Raw genomic sequence first — 14,440 nt, 5'->3', positions numbered from 1 at the left:
GCAGTGGATCCATGTTTCCAGATGAGCAAAGCCTGAGCTCATCAAAGTGACTGCCTCCACCGAGCAGCTCCAAGGTGATAGTTTTAATTAAAAAAAAACCAAAACCTTCAAATGCAATTTGCAACTTTACCTGTGGAGAAAATTGCTGCTCACCAGGTGAGCGGCTGCTGGCAGCGTTAGCACTGAAAGTGCTGCCGTCCTTTCACGCCGTGCAGGACAGGGTGTGATGAGATTCCCCAGCCCACGGGAGACCTGCAAATTGAAAATGTAGCCTCCGTGTTGCATAGGGAGATCACTGCAGAGGGAGATTAGGCTGGATCCATCCTAAATTTGTTCATGAAGAGCTGCAGGCTGTAACATGTACAATTACCATAGCACGCTTTCCTTTGCTGGAGCTGAATTGAGCTAATGTTGGTCAGACCAGCTTGTTACAGCTTCTGTAGGCCTATATTTTGATTTAAATGGAAACGAAGTACATGGCCCTTGCAGTTATGGAAGTGTCAATCCAAGTGTTGCCACTGTCAGCAGGAAGGGCTGAAAAAGGAGCTTTCAGAATAGATTGTGACCATATTTACCTCAGCTGAACTGTTGACTCTAAAGTCTAGCACAAATAAATTGTCAATATTACATGTGGTTTAGCACAAAAATCCCCTTCCCGAGTTCTTGGTGGAATTGGGGATGTGAACAGTCAGCCTATTCCCACTCTCTGTACCCTGTATTCACTGGATTTCTTTTAAGCTTTGTTTATCAGCAAAGTTTTGGTTGTCAGATGATAGCTGGATGTTTCTTTTGAATGTTACTGTGCCTCCAACTCTAGCCTCAGCTTGGCAGCAGTTCTGCTGGGTGAGCTCTTCCCAGCCTCGAAGGGATGCCAGGAGTGATTGTGGCTGGGACCCATCTGTCACTCAGATGAGCAGAGGTTTGTTGGTGTGAGAAATTCACAGTGCATTCACCAATAAAAACAAAATAAATAATAAAAGTAAAATATGCAATAAAAGTAAAATAAACAAAGACACTTAAAAAGAGCTGACTCCTTGCTGTGGTTTAGGAACAAACAGGGATCTTGGACCTCTGAGAAGGCTGGAGATGGGATCTACAAGCAGTTATCCTTTAAGTCTTGGTTTTGGTCTGACCTGCATAAGGTGTCTAGATACCTCAGCAGATATGACTTCTATTTTTGGCCAAAAAACTGCAGTTCCACTTGATAAATTCACTGACCACAAATTGAGAAATGGATCAAAGAGGCTTTTGCCTTTGTGTTCCTTGATGCTATCCCTGCAGCTGGATAGCATTTTGCAAACAGAGGGTAGGAGTCTGGAGTCTGCCCCAATACAACTGGCTCTTGGCATTGATACTGGGACACACTGTTGGAAAGTCTGGTATCCTCCTTGGTACCCTGAAGCTACAGACCCTGCAGGATAACTTGCATGGACAGGGTGTTCATAGAGGAGTTGCAGTGTGTCGAGTGGAAACCTTTGGAGTTCAAGGCTGTTGGTGTGACTTAATCAGAAGCATCTCAAGACTATTCCTTACCTGCTGAAAATGCAGTATAAAATGATTGCCTTCTTGTCTCTCTTTTAGTGCCACCAACAATCAGTGTCCCTAAGGGTCAGTCTGCCATCACTGTGCGGGAAGGCTCCAGGGCCGAGCTGCAGTGCGAGGTTCGAGGAAAGCCGAAGCCACCCATCATCTGGTCCCGGGTAGACAAGGAAGCCCCCATGCCTTCAGGGACAATGACAATGGAGACATATGATGGGAAGCTGCACCTGGAGAGTGTGAGCCGAGAAATGAGCGGGACTTATAAGTGTCAGACAGCCAGGTACAATGGATTTAACATCAGACCCCGGGAAGCCCTGGTGCAGCTCAACGTGCAGTGTGAGTACAGCCATACAGTGCTGGAGTGCCTGCCTGCATGCCTGTGTACACAAAAGCCTGGGGGCTAGACAGAGCTGACCTTTCTTACTGGGCTGAGCAGACATATCTCTTTTGTCTGGGGACCCTTGAACTGTTTATATTTAATTGGTCAGGCTACACGAGGCTAAGGACAGGGCACCATATGGCAAGCATGTTGCAAGTGGAAGGGAGAGGTGCCAGATGTTTTTGTGGACAGTGGTTTCTATTTCGGCATCTGGGGATGAGTGCAACTTTACCAGGTGTGTTTATGTGCATTACATGTGTGTAACATACCTTCAGGATGTGTTTGTAAGTTTGTAAAGTCAAGAACTCAAAAAGTGGAAAATGAATGTTATTTAGACCATTTCCACACCACAACGCTTTCTTCAACTTAGTTACCCCTGGATATGCCTGAATCATTTTGCCTGAAAAGCAGTGATAGGTAACAGGGAATGTATACTCCCAAATGGTTTTCATACAACCAGGCTGTAAGTAACAGGAAGCTAATACTTAGCAGGTGTATGGGGTGATTTCAGCTATGGGTGGTTCTCCCAGCTCCACGTGAAGGCAGTATCTGTACACAGAGGTGAACACAGAGGGAGGGATGCTGCACTGGGTGACATCTCCATCCTTACCCTGCAGTGGTTTCTCCCTGCAGAGGAGTGAGTGCCTGCTCAGCTCCCACAGCTGTTGAGGTGTGTTTTGACATGCAGCAGTCTGTGCTCTCTCTTACAAGACTTGAAATCAGACTGGGGGAAGGCAGCCAGATAAAATGCCTTGGCTCTCCCTGCAGATCTTGTCCCATTAGTGCAGTGCAATTGCTGAACACTGGCAGAGTACTCTGAGCAGCGCAGATCTGGCAGGTGTGTGGCAGGCAGGGAACAGGTTAATTTACACCTGGGCATGCTGCCTGTGGGCTGTGACTGACAAGCCTCCAGACATAGCACAGCAGCACTCATTAGAAATGCTGCCACACTTCTCCCAAGCTCGCTCCCCAGGAACAAGAGAAGTGAGACCAGAGCATACAACCTGGCTGAAACCAACCAGACAAACTGCTCACAGATGTGAGCTGCTGGGAGCACAGCAATAACAGAGGTGTGTGAAATTCTGCAGGCACTTTGAGTATTTGAAGAGCCCCTTTTAAAATTATCTCTGTCTATTCAGGAGCATGGAGGGCTTAGATTACAGGATGAGATAGGGAAATGTGTGAAGATTTCCATGCAGGTAAGTATGTGTGGAGAAGCTTCCCTTAAGCAGGATGAAAATGTGTCTTGGTTTGAGGTGTTGAGGAAGACAGCCTGGTTCAGTCATACGGGACTTGGAAGGACATGGCAAGGAAGGTGACTCTTGGTCACATCAAGAGACAATGACAGATACAGCAAAATTTCACTTGGGAGCAAAGAACCATGAGACTGGCTGGTGTCCCCGGTTTGGTGTTGCTGTTTGAAAGCTGTGTGGACCTCGCCTGACCCTCACTGCCCCTGCAGAGGGAGCAGCAGTGCTGAGCTTGGAATGAATTCAGTCATACTAGGTGGTCTGGAGTGGGATCACAGACCTGAATCTTGGGCTGAAGGGATAGGACATGATTCCCCACACGAGAAAGATGGTAGGTAAAAGCCAGAAGCTGTCTGCGGCAGGGACTATGATGTAACCCTCAAGAAAGCAAAGATGTGATGAACTTCTCTGTAAAGGGTAGCTGAACATGCTCTTCCTATAGCTCATCCCATGGCAAAGCAATGCTTTATTGTGATTTTGCCCAAGTAATGGTCATATAGTCCACATGCCAGCCCACCCAAAGAGCCTCTTCCCTTGTCAATCAGTTCTGTGTACCCTTAGTGGAAGCTGGTATGCCTGAGCTGTCTCCTCCTGCCTGGAGAACGTGGAAGGACTTCATGGTGGCACTGCCTGTTCTGTGTCTCAGCAGGCAGCTTTGGTTTCAGTGCTGTCGGTTGCCCCTTCCATTAGTGTGAAAAAGAAACTGCAAACCAAAAAGTAGGGCAAGAATTGCCCTCGTCCCTTTTACAGCCTCCTCCCTTTCCCTTCATGCAGAAAACAGACCCAGAAACAACACCGTCCCTGTTTATCCCTCTCCTCCTTGTTCACGCTGCTGGAAGGACGTGGGTGCGGCAGGGGCTGCTGTGGTTAATTGAAACACAGCTTTCCAGCGTGGGCAGCTCATTAGTTCGGTGGCTTGCTCTGGAATTCTCATCTTGTTGGAAATGGGGATCGTGCGGCTCCTGCAGCCCCCGTGATGAGCGCTTCCCTCGCCGCGGGCAGCCGCGCCTGCCGTCGGAGCGGCGGGAGCGGTGCGCGGCCGCGCGTGTGCGCGCATGCAGCCGCCTGTTTGTGCGGCTGGCAACGCGGCCGCTCCTCTCATTTGCTCCGAAGCCGAAGCCGCAGAATCAATACAGCAGATCTGATTAGATGTCAGAACCTGTTTCTGTGTTTCCCCTCTCCCTTGGTTTTCTCCCTTCATCCTCATGCATACGGTGCTGTGTTGTAACAAACTAGTCCAGAAATAGGCTTTTCCAACTGCACTGCAATAGTGGAAGGAGAATAAGAAGGCAAAAAGAAGTCAGCTGTCAAAAAAAGGTGTTTAAACTTTTTAGGTTTTTTTGGTGGTGGTGTTTTTTTTTTTGTTTTTTTTTTTGTTTTTTTTTTTTTTTTTGTATTTAGAAAGCAGAAAAAGCTGCTTTTCTTTTTGTATTTAGAAAGCAGAAGAAATTGCTTTTCTTTTAGCTTATGAGCTGAAATTATCTGTCATCAGCTCTCTGACAGGATGGATGATCTGTTCCCTGGACTTCTTGGTCTGTAGTGTAAAGCTTTGAAAGATTAATAAGTTTATGAAAGTCTGTGCAGCCTTATATCTCTGTGTTTAAGATCAAGAAATGTTGTATAATGGTTATCACGAGAGACTGGTCTTGTCAGAACTCCTGGGCATCTACACTTGGATTGGCAATGTCTTGTCATTTTTTTCCTCTACCTTCAAAACAGGAATAAAACTCACCCATCTAATCAAAGATTTGTGGAGCATAATAAACATAGCACTTTGAAGTCCTGAAATAAAAATATTAATGGAGTGGCAGAGTGCTGTTAATAATATCAATGTTATCATTGATGCTGTTATCAAGGGGTTTTTTCATGACCAGGTACTTGTAGAAAATCCCATAAGAAAAATGAATCCTCTGCAGAGGTATGTTTAAAATTAGAGCTGGGCCACCCTGTGTAGGGGAACTGGTCTAAGGCTGTGAAACACACATTGGGCTTGAAAATGTGCAGCAGTCTGGGTTTTGGAACTTGGTAGTGTCATTTGAGCTGCTGTGTATGAGAAGAGGAAAGAAAGCATGCATGTGTGGATCAGTGAAAAGGATGCTAGGTAGATACTAATTTGGCAAGTATGTAACAAAAAACTGAAAGACACGTGTTAGCCATGGAACCTGAAAGACTGCTCAAAGCAGTATTTGCAGGAATTACAAAGGTTAGTAGTGACTTTAAGCTCTGGCTCTTGCTAGAGGTAGCCCTTGAGGTGATTGTCTTGCCATGGTGAATGACATTTTCTCTGTTAGAGCCTCATAAAACAGTATGATGAAAATTTCAATCTTACGACATTTTACTGCTTGAATAACATTATGTCAGCTCTGATGCTTTGACAGTCCTGAACAACATCTCGTAAACTACTGCACGGCTCCATCCAAGTCCAGCTCAGCCCTGCACTCCTCATCCCACCTGATCCTCAATACATCTATACCCATATTTTCCTGCAGATGGGTTTATCCTCCTTCACAGCACTCACTACTTGCTGTCTCAGGCCCACACTTGACCATCTGAATGGCTTCTCCCTCTTTAGATAACCATCAAAGCCTGGTAGAAGAGCACCTGTGTCCTCTGTTAATTACTTCACCAGGTTCTGAAGATGAGATAAGCAGAGTTTTGCTGCTGCCATTTTTGTCTTTCGCAGAGGTTTTGGTGTCTGAGTGCCCAATGAAAGAAGAGTAGGAGGAAAGGGTGATAATTATATAGGGCTGACTGACTTTGTTTTCAATAGTCAAGTCTGAAAGTTGGCCGTTTCCCGTGTTGGGATCATGCAGTAGAAAAAATCTTTGCAGGAAGAAACACTAGAAAAGGAATTCACCTGAGTATCTCCTTCTCTGCAATAGCATGACCTCTGAATTTACTTCTTCTGGATCTAAAGTAATAGCCCACAATCATCTGTGACTGGTCTCCAAAGAATTACGCTTACTGTCCTCAGATAAAATTCTGCCACATTAGGCAGCAGGTGGGTTATTGTGCTTTATCTTCAAAGCATAGTGAATGTTAGGTGCAATCAGGAAAGCAGACTGGCATTCCCTTTGGAGGGATGGTTATCAGGACTTCAGGAGCCATTTATAGTCCTAGACACAGGCATTGCTATAGGGCTGGTGGCTAGCAGGGCTGGCTCTGCCCTGACCTGGAAGACTGCCAGAACACGACCTGCTGGGGCATCTGTTGCCACTGTCACTTTAACTAATGTTCAGGTGGGCACAGATATGTTTTCCTATTCAAGCTCACACTCTGGCAAATGTTATTCCTGGTCACACACTGTTGACTCATTCCTCTTTAAAATCCTGCTGAAGCCATCGGCAGTGCTGTACATCAGGCAGGCGATAGTCAGCATCAATTTCCCATGTTATCTATGTAGCAAACACAAGAGCGGGGAGCAGGGGAGGGGTGATACTGTAAATAAGTAAGAAACATTGCTGGCTCCATGCAACTGGAAATGGAAATGCATTAAACTGTTTCGATCAGCTGTTGAAGCCATAGCTCAATGTCAGTGCTTCTTGCTGGTGCCCTGCCCCCTCCTGAAATATAAGCTTGGATATTAACTGCTCTCTTAAAAGTGCTCCTGAGACGTGTTTTGGCCATGGAGATGTTTTTGCAGAGTGGCTAAGAGGGAGCTTTTGGCTCCTAAGAGCTCCCTGCAGCTCTCCCTGCTATGAAGGGAGTCTAAGAGAAATGAGGCTGTCAGGGGCCAGAGCTGACCCCTCTGTCTGTGGCTGGTTTATCTGTCTTGCTGCTTGGCCATGTGAGCTGCACTATAGAGCCAGCTAAGAATTTTAGACCTGGTTGGTTTAATTTCTGAGTGTATTTATTTATAGTGACTGCTTTGTTTTTCTTCATCATTTTCATTGGTGAAATTCATCCTGATACCCTCCTCCAAGTTGAGGAGCACAGTTCAGGGGCTAACTTGGGCGCAGAAGATGGTTTTGCTGCTCTTGTAGTGGCTGGAGCTTTCCTACTCCTTAATTCATGTTTCATTATGGCTGTTCTCCATGGCACACGTGTTGCTGGCAAAAGAAGGAAACCTTGGGCTCTCCTGCCAGCTAGAACTCTGGTGTGTTCTGGTTCATTTTACACCATCAAAGGTTTAAGAATGACCTGATACTCTGGAGCAAGTGTGTCTGTATTCAAAGCCAAAGGAAAACTGTGCCTTCTGGAAGTTCAGTGTTTGCAAATTTAGAGACTTTAATTGGTAGAAAGAATAAAATAATTCTTAGCAATGGGCATGATATTGAACCACCAGTCTGAACAAAGCCTGACCTGGTGGTTAGGTTTCACTTTGACAGAAATCCTTCCTGCTTATCCCCAAATAAGTTGTACAGAGGTTTGTGTGACTGAACTGAAAGTATACATGTAATTTCTGCATTCCTCTCAGTACACAGCACCCCTCTGCTCCCCTTATTAAGAGCAGAGGATTTCATTCCTGATTGTCAACACACTTTTTTCTTGCAGGATCGTGTTTGGGATTAAGCTCCTTAGAGCTCGTGTTTGTGCACGCAGCCCTGTCCTGGGTGATATGGCATTAGGATTGCTCACTCTGCTTTCCAGTGCCCAGGCTGCTAATAGCTAATTAGAGTTGTCAGTCTCAGGACAGGCTGAAGTTTTACTCTGTCATGACTGTAAACCCAAATGGCCGCAGTTCAAAGCAAAGTAATAATCACAGACACTTACAGCTGGCCTCAGATTTGTCATAACAATTACCATGTATTGGTCCTGGGGCCTGATAGATGGAGTCTGTGACAGTGCTTGCATCACTTTAGGATTGGGTCCTCACATGGGCTTGTACCAAAAGCGACTGTGTAGGACTCATTGGTCCTGCTCTCCTGGCCTCATGGCTTTAAGTCTGGCTAAGGATGCTTAGCTAAAGCCTTCTTCTTTGGAATGCCTTTATTTTCATACAGCAAAACCCCAGGACTCCCAGTGCTGGGTTGTTTTTTGTTGGTTTTTTTTTTTTTTTTTGGTTTTTTTTTTTTTTTTTTTTTTTTTTGTAGCATTTGTTATATCCAGCTTTAAACAAAACAAAACAAAACAAAACAAAAAAAAAAAAAACAAAAAAAAAAACAACCCATATTTCACAGGGTAAAGAAGTTGTATGAATTTTGGCTGGTCTGAATTTGGGTCTTACCGTGCAAGAGCTGTGCCCTCTTCTCTGCTTGCTGCCTTGTGGGGAAAGTTCCCATGTGCTGCCACTCGGATTTCTTGGGAAGCCTCCCTTGTGCCCTGAGAGCTTTTCTGATTTGCCTCTTTGATTTGAATTGGTCTGACAGAGCATGTCTGCACCCTGTGGTGGCCAGGAGATACAAGAGACTTGAGACATAAAGAAAAAGGCCCAGATGGCAAGGGGATTTCGGAGGCTGTGGTGCAGATTTTGCAAAGCTGGCATGTCCAGTCTGTGGCACCACACGTCAGATGCAAAGTACAGCGAGGCCTCCCCACTGTGCCCTGCGTAAAAGACCATGAAAGGAGAGAGGAAAATCCCCAGATATGCGCGTCAGGAAGGCGGGAGCCCGCCTTAAAGCTGGAGCCTGGGTCTGCTATGTGAGATTGCAGCCCACGTGCACTGACATTCAGCTTCTGTGCAGCTCATTGCTCATCTCTCAGCACCTCTGTGGTTGCAATAATAGGCTGAGTAAAAGCTTGTGTGAGAGCTCGTCACCTAGAGAGATGAATTTGTTTGTTCAGAAAAGAACTGGTTTAAATCGGTTAATCCATTTCTCAGATATTGTTGGGAGAAACAAATACACATTCCATAATCTGCCATTATCCTGGTTTTTGGCCAGACTCTGCAGGAAGAGCAACTTCATTTTATTGAGAGAGACACATTCAAGCTGTACAGTTTTGTCAGGAAGGGAGCGACAAGAGCTGTATAGACACGGTGGATGGCAGACAATCTTAGTCATCTCTCTGTAAATATTTGCTCACCTGCGGCCCTTCCAGGGCTGAGTACCAAATCTCATACTGTTCTAATGCAGACATTCCTTCTAAGGTTTTCCTGCCATGGCAGCTATTTTCCCTGTAGGACCTATATATCAATTTGTTGGGATAAGAAACAACTCCAGAATCCTCTCAAATGCTTTGTGCTGAGCATCCTGCAAGGCTGTGCATGTTTGGGTCTCACCCACATACGTGCTTCTCTTTAAGTCACAGGAGCATACTGCTGCCAGAGGACTGTCAGACACTTTCCCAGTGCTTCCCATCTTGCCGTTCTGAGGAAACTGCTTTGCTTTTGAGTCCTGTTGTCTAGGCTTGGACCATGGGTAAAACCACCTGTATCAAAGTTCTCCAAAGTGCAATACAGCTGGTGATTCCCAGATTGCATCAAGACAGCCTAGCTGGAGGGAGAGGTAGTCCTAGCTCTGCTTCTGTTTGCACAGGGATGCAACATACACTGTGAGTACTTCTGCCATGTGCTTTTCTCCAGTCAGTAGGTCAGAGACAGTGAATCTGGCACTGCAGCTGCTGCTTTCTCTTTGGGCCTGTGCAGCCCCAGTACAGGTCCAAGAGACACGGGAACCTGGCCAAGGCAGAGACAGAGAAAGCTTTGTGGATTGAGGTAGGAACAATTTAGTGATGGAAATAAACTATTATATTAGGAGTAATGATAGTAATGTGAAGGATAGAGAGAGAGATGGGGGGGGGACGGAAAAAAGACGAGTAAAGCTCAAGAAAAAAATAAGTGAAACACAGTACAATTACTTACAGCTCGCTGACCCATCCCCAAGCTGCCCAGCCCATCCCCAAGCAACAATTGGTGCCTCTCAGCCATCTCCCCCCAGTTTATACACTGGGCATGACATTCTAGGGTGTGGAATATTCCTTTGGTTTGTTCAGGTCAGCTGTCCTGGCCATGCTCTCTCCCAGCTCCTTGTGCACCTGCTCACTTGCAGACCATAAGACAGTGAAAAGTCCATGAGTTAAAGCATTGCTTACCAACAACTAGGACATCAGTGCATGGTCAAAATTATTCTCATCCTAAGTACATCCCCGTAGCTAAATCAAAAAACAGAGCACCATACCAGCCACTATGAAGAAAATTAACTTTGTGCCAGCTGAAACACGGACACACTAGCTTCAGCAGTCATGGGGCAAGGGAAGCGGAAGGTGGAGCAAATTAGAGACCTGCTGTCAGCTCTCATGTTTTGAGCATGGGGTCACAGGACAGGAAAAGAGGAAATGGCTTGTTCCTATCAAATTCTTCCTCTTGATGCTGGAGAGAGAGAGATGTCATGGACCAGAACTCACTAGGAAAACCAGGAAGTCACCAAGCAAACAAAAATGATTATTAATTTTCTCATGTTAACTCTCAGCCTCTGCACAAGGGCCTGAGGCACAGAGAAGTGAAAACAGCTGTCCACATCTGCAGGGTAGCATAGGCCATCAGACCTAACACAGGACCTGTGCCAGGGAAGCAGAGATCCTTTTCCCCCAGCCTCTTTTCCAGAGAGAGCTATATGGTGCTATGGCATTGTGCCTGTGCCTTTGCTTTTCTGTCAGGATTTTTGGGCTGTGAACCATGTCATGCTGTACCTATGACCATGCAGGAGCAGAATCCCATGCTACTCTTCACCTGCTCTCTAGATTCTGGCATTGGAGCAGAGCCATTTCCCCAAGCCCAGGAGGACTGGAGGATTGTGGCAGGCATGTGGAAGCAATGCACAGAATAGTGGTGCCACTTTTGAGGAGGGGACTTATGCAAGGAAGCCCCTGAGAGATTCCTGATATGAACAGAAGCCCCAGTAGAAAACTGAGCATCCTGGTTGTGTTTTGAATTAGCTGTGACCATCCTGACCCCGAGCTCTGGAACAGCACTAATTACATTCACCCCTACAGGGAAACTGTTTAAATGAGAATTAAATTTCAGAGGTGCTCAGGCTTCTCTACATCCCAGGGAGTCTCCCTATTTCCAGTTCTGTGCTAGGATATTTTACAGGGAGGCTGAGGGCTCTGTTTACAGGGAGGCTGAGATCATAGAACTTTTAGGAGCTTTCTGTGGAGCTGCTCAGTGACTAGTTTTGGGCTTTTCCACTTGGGCCAGTTTCTGAGCAAGAAACTGTTTTTTCTTTGAAGCCAGCAAATAGTGTTTTCTCAATAAGCAGAAATCATATTTCCAACATTCACCCCTTTCACCCTATTTCACTTCATATAGTTCCTGATTTCCATTCTTCTTTGCATCTCTATTGCAAACACAAATAAGCACAAGTGTGCACACACTCTTTCCTTATGTCAGCTGTTATTTCTGATTCAAATATAATTGGCCTCCATTACTTGAGGTAGAACAGTTGGTTTTCTTTCAAGATCCCAGTAATGAACCTGCAAATCCATCATTGGTCCCAGGAATTGACAGCCATGCCTACATTTCTTATTTGAATGCCTACCTGTTGTATTTTGTTTAATTTTAGAGTCTTGTTTCTAGGGTCACGTGGTCACAGGAAACCATGGAAACTTTTGTTACTGTTGACTGGTAAGAAGCTGACTTCTGAGACTGTTCATTTAGAACCATAAGATTGGAAAGGACCTTCAAGATCACCTCTGGTCTAATACCACCATGGCCACAAACCATATCATGGAGTGCCACATCCAATTATTTTTTGAACACTTTCAGGGATGGTGAATGCACCACTTCTTTGGGTAGCCTATTCCAATCTTGACCACCCTTTAGGTGAAGAATTTTTTCCTAATATGCAACCCAAACCTCCCCTGACACAACTTGAGGCTGTTTCCTCTTGTCCTATCACTACATGCCTGGAGAAGAGACTGACCCTCATGTTGCCACAGCCTCCTTTCAGATAATTGTAGGGCAATAGGATCTCCCCTGAGCCTTCTTTTCTCCAGACTGGACAACCCCAGCTCCCTCAGTCACTCCTTGTAGGACTTAGGTCCTGGACCTTTCACCAGCTCTGTTGCCCTTTTTGGACCCTCTCCAGCACCTCAATATCTTTCCTGTAGTGAGGGGCCCAGAACTGAGCACTGGATTCAAGGTGAGGCCTGATCTGTGCCGAGTACAGGGGGACAATCCCTGTCCTGCTCCTGCTGGCCACACTACTAATGGTCCAGGCCAGGATGCTATCGGCCTTCCTGGCCCCCTGGGCAGACACTGGCTCATGTTCAGCTGCTGTAAACCAGCACTCCCAGGTCCTTCTCTGCTGAGCAGCTTTCCAGCCACTCTGCCCCAGCCTGTGGTGCTGCAAGGCGTTCTTGTGACCCAAGGGCAGGACCCGGAACTTCACGTTGTTGACCGTCCTACAGTTGGTCTCAGCCCATTGATCCAACCTGTCCAGATCCCTCTGCAGGGCTTTCCTGTGCTCCAGCAGATTGATGCTCCAACCCAAACTGGTGTGTCTGCAAACTGACTGAGGTGCCCCCAGTCCTCTCATCCAGATAATTGATAAAGATTAAACAGAGCTGTCTTCGACACTGAGCACTGGGGAACACCACTTGTGACTGGGTTTTTTTTTAATTTCCATTCCTGGAAATGCAGGCTTTCCAGCCCCAGTATCCCTGGACCTGTAGGCATTTTTTTTCTTTGAACCCTACCACTGATTACAGCTTTGGAGAGAGCCTAAGGTCACCAGTACCATGGGTGACACAGATTAAGAAAGATCAATGTTGGTGCAGTGTTGTGCTCTACTTGGCATGCCATTTCCAGTCCCAGTATCCCTGCAGCTGTAGCCTTCATGGTTCCCTGAACCCTAAACCTACTGCTAGACCAAAATGGCAATTTGGGATTGAGACTGAGATCTCAAATTCTACAGGTAGCCCAGACTGGAAAGTGGTGGAAGGAAAAATAAGATTCTTGATCTGTTGTGACCTGCTCTCACAGGTGATGAAACCGGTGCTGCAAATCTCATGCAAATATGCTAGAACTCTGGGGCAAATTTGGCCAAGCATTTCACAGGAGGAATTGTTGGGAGTGCCAAACTAATAGAGGTTCCCAACAGTGGCTGTGCTTGAGGTCAAGAGAAGAATGAATGACAGTAGCATTTGCACTGAACAGGGATTTTCCTTACAAAGTGCTGATGGCAAGGAGATACTCCGCTGTCCTAATCACAAGCTAGAAAACAGTATCTAATAACTGAATGCAATATAGATGAGCTTAATAGTGCTAAGTCTGCTGGGATTTTCTGAGCAGTTCATCGTTTATGCATAATACAGGCCCTTCAGCCAACATTCTGGTATGCTGTAAAATAGAGAAATGGGGCTTGAGGGAAAGTGAGCAGCCTTCCATCTAAGGTGGTTGCTGGAGAGACTATAGTACATCTAAAGGGATAAGAAAATGGCAGCAGTTGGCTCGATCAGAGGAAAACAGAGCAACTCAAAATTGGGTTTTGTGATTTGGAAATCTTTCTTTTCTGCTTTGGCTGCTAGTAATGAGGCTCTGCAAAAGTCCAAACTTATGCATGGAAGTGGCTAAGTTTTCATACTAATTGACTTTCTAGGAACCAACTTACATGTATAAATGAAAAAATGCAAATGAAACTATTCTAAAGAAAGGAGGAAAGAGCTGGGTTTTGTGTTGGGATTTTTTTGGGAAAAATAAGCTTTAGGGAAGCTTATGTGCTCCAATCTGCTTATCCAAAATGCCGTGACTCCAGCTTCCCAATCACTATGAGAAAACAAGAGCTCTTTGAATCTCTTTCTAACCATTTTGTGCTGTTTGTCTGGACAGGAGACTTATTTATATGCCAAGCATAGTCCTTATCACTGATGGAGCTGAGGAACAAGGAGAGTATACCTTTGTGCATCTAAATTTGGATTATTTGTACATTTTCAGTGCAGCATCTCCTCACACCCTGAAGTGACAGAGAATTCAGGGTGTGTTGCTCAGTAAGTTGTTTCAATGTTTTTTTACTCTCATGGTTCTGTTGTCATCACTTAATCTAAGCCTGTCTCCTTTCAGTTTCCAGCTACAAGCTCTTTTTATGCCTTTGTCTTCTCACATAACGAGCTATTTGTTATCAGCAGTCTCTTCCTCATGTAGTCTCAGACACCAGAACAAGTAATCTCTCAGCCTTTTCAGTATGCAATCCAGAAAGAGTCTCTTTAGCCATTCACCACAAGGCATGTTTTCCAGCCCTATATTTTTATAGCCCTCTTCTCATTTTTTTCTCAACATCATTCTGTCAGCATGGCCACATGTATTAAACAGGCTTTCAAAAATTATCTCACCAGTGCAGATGTGATGCCCATCTCACAATACGCTTAGTGAGCTTTGGCTTAATCATCCAAGGAT

At 45.5% G+C, this 14,440-nt stretch overlaps 1 protein-coding gene across 4 annotated transcripts in view; it reads left to right on the top strand.

The window, feature by feature from the left end:
* The window catches only part of MDGA1 (MAM domain containing glycosylphosphatidylinositol anchor 1), a 140,427-nt gene that overhangs the window by 66,725 nt on the left and 59,262 nt on the right, over positions 1-14,440 (top strand). For all 4 annotated transcript variants that reach the window (XM_041404427.1, XM_041404428.1, XM_041404429.1 and 1 more), the window contains exon 9: positions 1,582-1,875. In XM_041404427.1, coding sequence (XP_041260361.1) covers positions 1,582-1,875 — 294 coding nt within the window. The remainder of the gene's footprint in view (positions 1-1,581; positions 1,876-14,440) is intronic.

This window comes from Onychostruthus taczanowskii, unplaced genomic scaffold (genome assembly GCF_017590055.1).
Source record: "Onychostruthus taczanowskii isolate IOZ18803 unplaced genomic scaffold, ASM1759005v1 scaffold21, whole genome shotgun sequence".
Taxonomy (NCBI): Eukaryota; Metazoa; Chordata; class Aves; order Passeriformes; family Passeridae; genus Onychostruthus; species Onychostruthus taczanowskii.
The sequence above is the reverse complement of the archived record's forward strand: the minus strand, read 5'-3'. Positions and strand labels throughout refer to the sequence as shown.